A 10,540-nucleotide genomic window follows, 5' to 3' on the forward strand; every position below is an offset into this window, starting at 1 on the left:
GAACACGGAAGAGCATGGCTCAAGTTTCTACACGGAGGTATTTAAGTGAAGCACAGTTATTTTGCGCCGCCCCGTTTGGACTTTTCTTCGACCTCTTCGAGGACTCGACAGACAAGTGTGTTTGTTTTATTTATTCACGGACTGTCCTTCATAGAGAATATAGATATAGTTTTAATGGCCAGCTGAGGATTTTAAAGAAGGTTTTATGTGACAGTGACGTGAAGGAAGTGAGGAAGGAAGGAAGGAAGGAAGTGAGGAAGGGAGGAAGGAAGGGAGGAAGGAGGCGGAGTTTCAGAGTGAAGAAGTTTCTCTAGGAGGTTTTTTTGAATACTTTTCTTTAAACCATGGCGTGTGAAGGAAACAACATGTCAGGTAAGCTTTCTAAATGCTCTTTTCAACGTATAGTTCAAGTTAAAGTCAGGTTAACATTCATATTTACCATCGCTGTGTTTTCAAATCGCCCGCGGCTGTTTAATCTAACAGCGATCACATTATAGACAGCCAGAGGTCCTGATGTTTAACACACTAAATGCTGTTTGATTCCTCCACAGATGCTCGGATTGGAGAGGCCCTCATCAAAGAGTAAGTGTCAATTCAGTCAATCAATTATTGTTACGTTAAAATCATGTTGTATCATTTTCTAGATATCTCTAAATCAAAAGTAGTCAAAGTAAAAAGTGTCATTCTGGATCCGGATGGGTCCTCAAACACATCTTAACATGTAAACTAAAACTTAAGTGATTGAATGTGATGATAGTCAGATGAAGAAAAGTTAAGAAAGTAGTTCTTACTGTGTTTTACTGTGTGTGAAATTACTCTCATGGCATGCAAGGACATAAAATACCTTGGCCATGTTCTGACAGGAATGATGGCAGAGATCTCTATCGACAGGGCTGTAGACTGTTTGCATAGGCAAATATGCTGCTTCCTAAGTTCAGTATGTGTTCTGTAAATGTAAAATGTTAATTATTTAGAGCTTTCTGCACGCTTATAGTTTGTATACAGCTCATCTTTGGTGTGTAGCTACAAGAAAAGTACAAGAAAAGTGGCTTACAATGATGCAATGAGGTTGTTGCTTCGGGTTCCCAGATGGCATAGTGTTAGTCAACTGTTTGTGTCCTCTGGTATTCCCACATGTGAGGCACTTTTAAGACATTTGATGTATATTTTCATTCGTCACTTGGATGAGTTAGAACAGCATCAAAGAGGCTTTAACAAGAGCAGCACTGTGTACTCATCCAGGCTAAGAAAACACTGGCGGGAAGAGCTGAATGATGAATTGCTGTGGTTTTATCTTGTATTTTAGTTTTTCTTTTCTTGTATTGCGATGGACCCTCCTGTGTGTCTGTAATAACGTTTGCATTGAAATGAAATCAGTCAATTAATTGATGAGATGAGCTACAAAAATGAATCGGCGACTATTACGGTAATTATTTAGAATTTCAAGTTTTCAGTCAAAAATACCATAACTATTGCTGTTCTCACATGTGAAGATTTCCTGCTTTTCTTTGTCATAATAATACATTTTGGACTGTTGTTTTAATTGGCTTTTTTTCATCTACATTCTGACACCTTGTAGATTAAAGGGGAAAACAAGCAATTATGAAAATAATGATGTGCCCTGACCTAAAACAGATTATTCCTCCAGCCCCTGCCCAGCATATCTAAAGCACAGTTGAACAAACTCTGAATAGTCTGTTGTTTTGTTTTACTTCCACTTCACTTGCTAAGCATCATTTAGTAAAAGTCTGTGTTGCAATTTTGAACTTGAAAAATACAACCTTCTCTTGGCCAACTCTGCATTGTTAAATTGCTCACTTAAAGCTATAGTTTCAGTTTCAATTCAGGTCACCGACATGCATGCCGTTTACAGTAAATCACACCACACTCGTAAAGTGTGTGTGTGTTTTATATCATGACTCATATCAGGAAGACAATAAATGGAAAAACTTCACTGAAGTGTGTTTTGCTGTTTTTCAGAAATGGGTGCGTCCGCCTCTGCAAAGTTTATTGTTTCCTGTCAACTTAAAGCCCTCCCCCCCTCCACCTCCTTCCAGTGTATTTTGCCATTTCTGATATTTCATAATTATTTGAATCCTTATCCTGACTAAGTTGATCAGCCACACTGTTTGCCATTTTTTTGACAAATAACTTAGTTTTATGCTCAAAGTAAAAAAAAAAAAAAAAAAAAAAAAAAGATGGTTGTTGGTAAAATGGTAATATGCTGTATGACTATAGTAGAAGCTGCAGGTCAAAGGTCATCCTCCAAGCTGCAGGCGCACTCATATTCGTTTGAGTCTGAGCAGCAAACCGATAAATCTGTTTGTCAGTTTGTCTTTCTAGTTAGTTAGTTAGTTAGCTGTAGTTAGCTTGCCCAACTTGTTGCATTAGTTAACTGAGGGTTTTTATTTTTTGTTTTACTCCACCTTAGTTTAGTGTGTTTATTTTCGAAATGGCATTTGTGTGTGCGGTGAACGGGTGAAATCAAGAGGAAATAACTCTCCAAACCAGCAGGCGGCGGTAGTCTGTATTTGTCATTCAAAAAGGGAAATCGGAAGGCCGAGGACGGTGGATATAAAAAAACATTGTTATGATACGTACATGAAACAAAGCAGCGTTTGCCGACCATTTTCACACCACTCTCACTCACCATTTAGCTTCATTCCAGATGTTCATGTGGTTGTGAAATTACCCGTGTGTTGAAATGATCAGATGAGATGAAGATGAAAAATGAGAAGAGTCTTCTGTGTTTTTCCTCTTGACTTTACTCGTCGGCTTGTTTTCCTCACTTCCGTTTCTCTTCTCGTGCACTGATTTTCTTAAGAGGAACAGCCAATCAGAGTGATTTCTCTACACCGACGGGCGCCGCCGATTCAACATGCTGTATTGGCCCGAAAAACCTCAGACACGGGCAGACTAATGCCGATGGTGCAGGACACACTGCAAAAAATAGGCCGACAGGCGCTCACCGACGGCCCCAAACTGTCCGACAGCCGACTGTCGGCTCGATGTGTCGGGATCTTAAATGAGAAACGTTTCATGTCTCGAACAAGAAACGGAGCAAATAGTGTTGTTGTGATATTGGCAGCAGATACCTACCCTAAAAATCACTGTATTACAATGTACAGTAACATAAATGGAGCCATCTCTTTGTCCTGAGCTGAATTTAATTTGTCTCATATGCACACATCAATTTAAAGGTCCCATATCGTGCTCATTTTCAGGTTCTTACTTGTATTTTGGGTTTCTACTAGAAAATGTTTAGATGCTTTAATGTTTAAAAAAACCTTTATTTTCCTCATACTGTCTCTGTGGATATAGCTGTTTTTACCCTCTGTCTGAAACACCATTTTAGTACATTTCAATGGAATTGCAACAGAATTGCGTTGCTAGGCAACAGTTTGGGTCCATGTTTATTTCCTGTCAGCTGATGTCATTCACATACACTGCAACAGGAAATAAACTGGGATCCATTTAGTATGTTTACATTTAAAACTGTGAAATGGTCTAAATATTGTAGATTTGTGACATCACAAATGGACAGAAATCCTAACGGCTTGTTTCAAAAGCTCAGTTTTCTGAATATGGGCTATGTGTATTTCTCTGTGGATTAAGCGTTTCAATACTTTCACAGTATTTATAAAGAACTTAAACCTGCTTTATAATATAAAAGCCATGAAAATGTTACTTTTTACAATATGGGACCTTTTTAAAAAGCTCTTCACAGTGCAGGGTTAGAGAGCAGGGGTCAGGTTGGGAAAGGGCCTGTGTTTTAACGTCCTGTTGTCCTCCAGGGTCATAGAGGAGGAGCTGAAGGACCTGCCCTCAGAGGACGTCCCACCCCTCACTCCACTGGCTGTGGAGGTAAAGACTGAGCAGGAGCAGAAGATGGTGACCCAGCTGGGCAAAATGATCCGCATCATCGGCGACAGTGTCCGAGACAACAAGGAGTTCCAAGAGTGAGTCTCTCAGCCACTGTATCTCAGTACTCATGGTAGAATACTGAAGACGTCTGTCGCACGGTGTTATATGTGATATAAGTTTCTGATTTTTTTTTTTTTTTTTTTTTACTTGCTCTGCGCCTATCCTCTCTTGTGTCTCTATTGCAGTGCGATAGACGGGGTGGGTTGTTCCTCCGGCTCTACGTGGGACAGGTTTCAGAAAGTGGCAGAAGGAGTGATTGCACCTGGGATCACCTGGGAGAGGATCGCTGTGCTCTTCTACGTTGGTGGCAGGCTGGCTGTCAGGGTGGGTACAGCTTCTTTTATGCCGCAGTTCAGAATGGATTTTCATGGGAAAATCTAAAGTTTGGAGGAACAGACTGGATTACCGGCACAGGAGCAAAGTAATGTACTGCTGTGGATGGGGGCAGCAGCAAAACGTATTTTAGACGCCTAAAAGACAGACCTAAAAAAAGTAAAGTATGTAAAATAAGTAGTTGGAATATTTTCCGATGAGGAACTGAATGAGAGTGAAACTTATCTCTCAGTTGACAAAAACAGTACAGATTAGTTTCACTTTTAGTCCAGTTCCCCATCGAAATGGGCCATCTGGCGGCAAGATAAAGCGGTGAAAATATCCTAAATATATCGTACACTTAAACGGATATTGGAATACGTTTTGTTGCTGCGCCCTTCCACAGCAGTACATTACTTTGCTCCTGTGTTGGTACTCCTGCCTGCCTCGTTCTGACCGCCATCTACTGTAGGTAATACACTGACTATGGATAAGTACCTCACACAACCACACTTCAAATAATCCAAACTATCCCTTTAACAAAATTGCCAGTTGGGCCAAGCCACTGTAGTTTAGTCTAAGGTGAGAGTAGGATTTAAAGAAAACTAAACCCCCTCAAATTGTTCAGCTAAAAAACAATATATATGGGTATTTGGTTTTGTTGTTGATAGGACTATGTATTGTCAAAAATCTGGCGATACGATACGTATCATGATACAGGGGTTACGATTCAATATATTGTGATACTGTAAGCATGGCGACATATTGCATTTTTTTGGTGGATTTACTTACCGACTAACCTCTACCGGTTGAAACCCAGCTATTGCAGTTGAATTTTGCTATTGGCTGATCTGGTGGCAGGTGGCATATAGCGTATATGGTGGCAGCTTTCGTCACCAAACCCAACCCCTCCTATAAAATCAATGCTGAGTCTCCCGACTCTGCGGGCAGAGTCCAGACTGTGGGAAGAGGATTATTCGTGACGCGTACCTGTTACCCTTTAAATTAGTCTGTTAATTGCTTATGCTAATCGCTAGCATACACATATCCCAGCCTTGCATGTAAACTCAAATTCACAAATGTTTTCACTGTATTTTGTCACCATAAAGGACCCTTCAGAGCATTCTTACCTAACATAATCATAACAATAGTTTGCATGCTAGTGATTAGCATTACTGATTAGCGCTAGCGATTAGCATAAGCTAAATGAAAGGGTAACAACCATCATGAACGCTAATTTAAAAATAGTAAAGTCCGGCTAAATGTTGAATTAACTTGCACCAAACCCAGCAGTTCATGTGGTGCTTTTTATGTTCGGTAACTGTAGCATGGTGGAATTAGCAAGCTAGCTAGCTAACTAGCCAGGCGCTAAATAAGTAACTTAATGCTTCATCCAGCCACTCTTGTAACAGTTTAGGAAAGCACATCGCTAACCAGTCATTTACACTGACAGTAAAGAGAGAGAAGGTGTGTGCTTTGCTGTGATCGGCTCAGTAGATCTACGATGGCACAACCTGATACCCACCGCAGAGCCTGATGGTAGGTCAAACCATCATTTATCACCAATATCAGGCTGCCATAAGATTGTGTAATGGCAATTTTCATATCTGCAGTTTAACACTGTACCTTTAGATAATCTCAGGGCCTCACATGTTCAACTTCGTCACCATAGGACAGTGACCTGACATTTTAGTTCTCTGTAACTGCAAACAACAGATTGCTGAAATACTTGTTATGTCTTGTGATGCTCTGTTGTCTGCTGTGTGCTGACGCATTGATACACTTTCTATCCTTCTCTTCTTTTCTTCTTTGCACTTATCTTCATGTTATGCTTTAAATGTATAAATACTGACTACTCTTTGTATTCGGGGCTCACTTGCCACAGTCCACAACAGGTGGCTGTGCTCGTGAGTCCATCTGCAGTCCATCTGCAGATGTTTTAGTTATTAATGTATGCCTTTTTATTAAATTCACTGAAAGATAAGTTGTTACGTTGGTTTGTGTCTTGTTTTAACAGAAACTGCCACCACAATTGCTAACCCAACTTTAGGCACATTTTTCTGTGCGTTGATAACGGACTTTGGAATGACATGTTCAACAATCACACACGAGAGTAATATTCACGGTCTGCTGCAGTTTTTTTTCCCAAAGATCCGGCAATGTAGTTGAAATGAACCACAGAGTTAGGCAGCAGCTTCACTTTGTGTATGAACCTTGTGTTTTTGTTTTCCATCAGATGGTGGAGGCTCACCTCCCTCAGTCGGTGAGGGAGATCATGAGGTGGACCGTGGATTTTTTCAGAAACAATCTATTGGGCTGGATTCGGGAACATGGAGGATGGGTATGTTGTTAATTTCTTCCATCTTGGTCCTTTCAGAGCACTCCTCTACTCATGTTAGTTTTGCGTTCACAGGAACACAGACCTTTGTTCATTGAGCCTCACTATATGAGATTATACAGCAACGTAGATAAAGCTATATTTATCTCAGATCTGGCCAGCCATAAAAGCTTGAAAGTCTGTCTGTGACTTGCTGAGTGAGTGATGAAGTTACACCATTGGTGGATTGAGTGGTGGAGTTTCCCCGTTGGCTGTTGCTCTTTCAAAATGATTAGGGGCGCCGCGGACAGTCCTCAATCAACATCATCAGGATTAGGGATGTCACGAGAACCGATACTTCGATACCAAGTTGATGCCAAAATACTAAAGTCCAAAAGGACGCAGTAAACACAATAATGCTGCACAGTGAACAATAAACATGTGTTGAAATCGGCAGGAGAGCTAGTTAACGTTAGCTGTTAGCAGCCGGTGGGCAGCACAGTCCTGCTTGGCTAAATAATGGAGCTAACAGCTAATGTTAACAGAGGTTCATTGAGTTACACTATGATGTGTTCAAGCTCTATTCAGTAACATTGGAAATGGAATTGGGCGAAGGTTAATTAAATGACGTTATCATGATGTGTTCAAATGAAAGCAAAATAAAATTGATATTAGAGAGGGAGTTATGAAAAAAGTATAGATGTGGTGGTGCAGTGGTTAGCACTGCCGCCTCACAGAAAGAGGGTCGCAGGTTCAAACCCGGATTGGAGGTCCTTCTCTGGGGAGTTTGCATGTTGTCCCCGTGTTAGCGTGGGTTTTCTCCGGGTTCTCAGGTTTCCTCCCACAGTCCAAAGACATGCAGGTTAGGTTCATTGTTGACTCTAAATTGTCCGTAGGTGTGAATGTGAGCGTGAATGGTTGTCTGTCTCTACGTGTCTCTAGGTGTACCCCCCCCCCCGCGACCCTGAATAGGCTTTGCGGTTACAGATAATGAATGAATGAATGAACGAAATGTAATTTAGTTGCATAAATGTATTATTTCCTTCAGTATTTTCTCAAGGGGATATTATGACACACGACATGATCAGAGTTGTCCCTCCACAGATCAACAGTTTCTCGGAATTAGCGGTGGCGTCCGTGCAGAGTGTATCCTCATTGAGCTCTCACAGCTTCGGCCTCGCCGTCATCTTCATCGCCGGCCTGACTCTAGGAAGCATCATCACCTGGAGACTAACCAGACAGCTCTGAGACACAAACACACTCACACCAGACCTGGGTCACCATTGTGTTAAGTAATTATTGGCTTTTACCAAATAATGGGTGGTATTTGACCGAACTATACCAGAGGTTTATCTGGTATTATTATCAGGTTTATTATCAGGTTTGTCATTCAGAGCTGTCATGTGATGACAAAGTGCCCAGATGCTGTCATGTCCTGATCACATGTTGCCATGAGATGGTCAAAACGGTGAAATGTGCCTGACCTCGCACACTCTATGTTTCTACCTTTTTTTTTTTTCTAATGTTATCTATGCAAACTGGAAAACTTGAAAGGAGACATTGTGTCAAAGAAAGTCACATATTTTTCTAGAAGACGTACTGTATCATGCGTAACACGTATTCTCTACGTCGCCTAAGTTGCCCTCAGAGTAATTATGAGACAGAAAATATAAAAAAGATTTATACCAGGACAAATAAGAGATCCAACTCAGGTGTCATATCTCATGTTCAGATTAGGGCTGCCAATCCATTCAAATATTGAATCGCAAACTAATCACAGATATTTTTATCTGTTCAAAATGTACCTTAAAGGGAGATTTGTCAAGTATTTAATACGTATATCAACACGGGGGTGGGCAAATATGCTGCCTTATGCAAATGTATGTATATATTTAGTATTGGAAATCAGTTAACAACACAAAACAATGACACATATTGTCCAGAAACCCTCACAGGTACTGCATTTGGCATAGAAAATATGCTGAAATCAAATCAGTGTGCTGACTTGACTTTAACTTGCCCAAACCTGGAATTACCATAAAAAAAGGGGAGACTCGTGGGTACCCATAGAACCCATTTTCATTCACATATCTGGAGGTCAGAGGTCAAGGGACCCCTTTGAAAATGGCAATGACAGTTTTTCCTCGCCGAAATTTAGCGCAAGTTTGCAGCGTTATTTAACCTCCTTCGCGACAAGCTAGTATGACACGGTTGGTACCGATGGATTCCTCAGGTTTTCTAGCTTTAAAACTGAGCCCGCCACAAACTAAAAATCGCAAGCTGCTTTAAAGAAATGAGTGGCATTAAAACGAATTTGCATTATTATAATAGCGATAACTTTAACAGCCCTAGTGTAGATTGGATTTATTTCCAATATGGGCTTCCATCTAGTTGTAGAATAGTGGATCTCTATGTCTGATTACAAAAGGACATATTTTCTTGATCTGTCATTTCCCATTGTAGCCTGTTTCATGGATGCTGTTATAATCAGGTACAGCTGTTTAGTCAGTAATAAAAGGAAGGACACTCGGAGACCTCTGCCAAGGCCGTTTCCATAAGTGAAAAATAATGCGTGTATTCGCCCCGTGATTCAGACCTGCTCCAAAATGTTATGGGTTCTTCCTCGCCCCATGCCTCACCCCTTCCACCAAGTTTCATGACAATCGGGCCAGTAGTTTTTTCCGTAATCCTGCTGACAAACGAACTGAAACGAAAACTTAATCACACTAAAAGTGTCATTTCTGTTCAGTCACGGTCCCATGTGACACTGAGCCATGTGCATCGGATACAAACTGGATTTTGATATGTGATATATATTTGCATAGTTTCTACAAACCTGACCTGACTATTGGTTCCTTTTAAAATGGTAAAATCCCGGTGTAAATATAAATTCCTACTTCCAACCTCTGTATTCCTCTGGTTTACTGTTATGGTGGTTTGACAGTGTATTTGCACAAAAAAGGAAGTGGTCACAAATAAACAAATGATTTCTTAAGTTAAATCATTTTAAAACCATGAAGTGATGTGGAAGGTTTCCTTCTCTGACTGATGAATCTCTGCCCTGTGAATGTCACTTTCCTAATACATGAAGTGAGGGAATATTACGTTTTCTAAGTGATTTGGAGCAGTTGTTGCCTTTACGTTGGTGGATGGAGAATAAAATCAAGTTGCCACTATGAAGTGTTAATTCTTTGTATTGGTACTTCTCTTTCTGGCAACAATAGCAATGCAATGGAGTGTCTATCATACTAGTTTTTGTAGGTGTTGGTTTGATTTCATGCAAATATTCAGAGTTATTATACAGTTAATGTAACCACAGCTCGTCATTGTGCACTATTGCCCGACCGATCCATCTTGATGGTCGATGTTATTGGTTTTAGCTTTTCACAGATGTGTGTGTCGCCGTTAAATAACAGTAAATGTCAGTACAAAAATGTATGTTTGAGGTTGCAGTGTCTCCATGACATACAGTAGGTTGTCCACCAGAGAGTGCTGACAGGTTGACTTTTACACTGCAGAATGTCCTTTTGAAAAAACAAAACAAATTAAAGTGATAATTTTATCAAAAATATTTGTTGAAGTTTTGTTTTGCTAAATATTTTTCATCAAACAAACTTACCGCTTTTAACCATCTACCCTCTAAATACTCTGCCACTGACAAGGTACAATTAATAATGACTTTCAGGGTAATGACAACAGGGTCTCTTGTATACTTTTGTATTGAAAGTAAAAATAAAGCTACAAAGTGTTGAAGTTTGAATAACTGAGTTTCAATTATTTTATATTGGGGTCGAAATGGCCCCTGGTTGGTTTAATGTTTACTTGAAATTACTGAAAACTAAATGAAAGAATGGTATAAACGGTTTTATGTGGATTGGAATAAAAGCTGCAATTTGTATTAAAGAAAATCATATTTTTATTTTACAATATGTAAATTAACTAACTTTCGAAAGATAATAATTAGGGATGCACCGATACCGGATCGGA

At 40.1% G+C, this 10,540-nt stretch overlaps 1 protein-coding gene across 2 annotated transcripts; it reads left to right on the forward strand.

The window, feature by feature from the left end:
- Positions 1-41: 41 nt before the first annotated feature.
- Positions 42-10,316, forward strand: LOC141780041 (apoptosis regulator BAX-like). 2 transcript variants are annotated; one of them, XM_074655102.1, is made up of 7 exons: positions 42-372; positions 552-582; positions 1,378-1,426; positions 3,795-3,959; positions 4,110-4,248; positions 6,473-6,577; positions 7,658-10,316. In XM_074655102.1, exons 3-7 carry the CDS (start codon positions 1,407-1,409, stop codon positions 7,799-7,801), a joined length of 573 nt encoding a protein of 190 aa, XP_074511203.1. In that variant the 5' UTR covers positions 42-372; positions 552-582; positions 1,378-1,406; the 3' UTR covers positions 7,802-10,316. The 2 variants fall into 2 exon arrangements, with proteins under 2 accessions (XP_074511203.1, XP_074511202.1); XM_074655101.1 differs by lacking the exon at positions 1,378-1,426 and having other exon boundaries at positions 45-372.
- The last annotated feature ends 224 nt before the right edge of the window (positions 10,317-10,540 follow it).

This window comes from Sebastes fasciatus, chromosome 13, assembly GCF_043250625.1.
Source record: "Sebastes fasciatus isolate fSebFas1 chromosome 13, fSebFas1.pri, whole genome shotgun sequence".
Classification (NCBI taxonomy): domain Eukaryota; kingdom Metazoa; phylum Chordata; class Actinopteri; order Perciformes; family Sebastidae; genus Sebastes; species Sebastes fasciatus.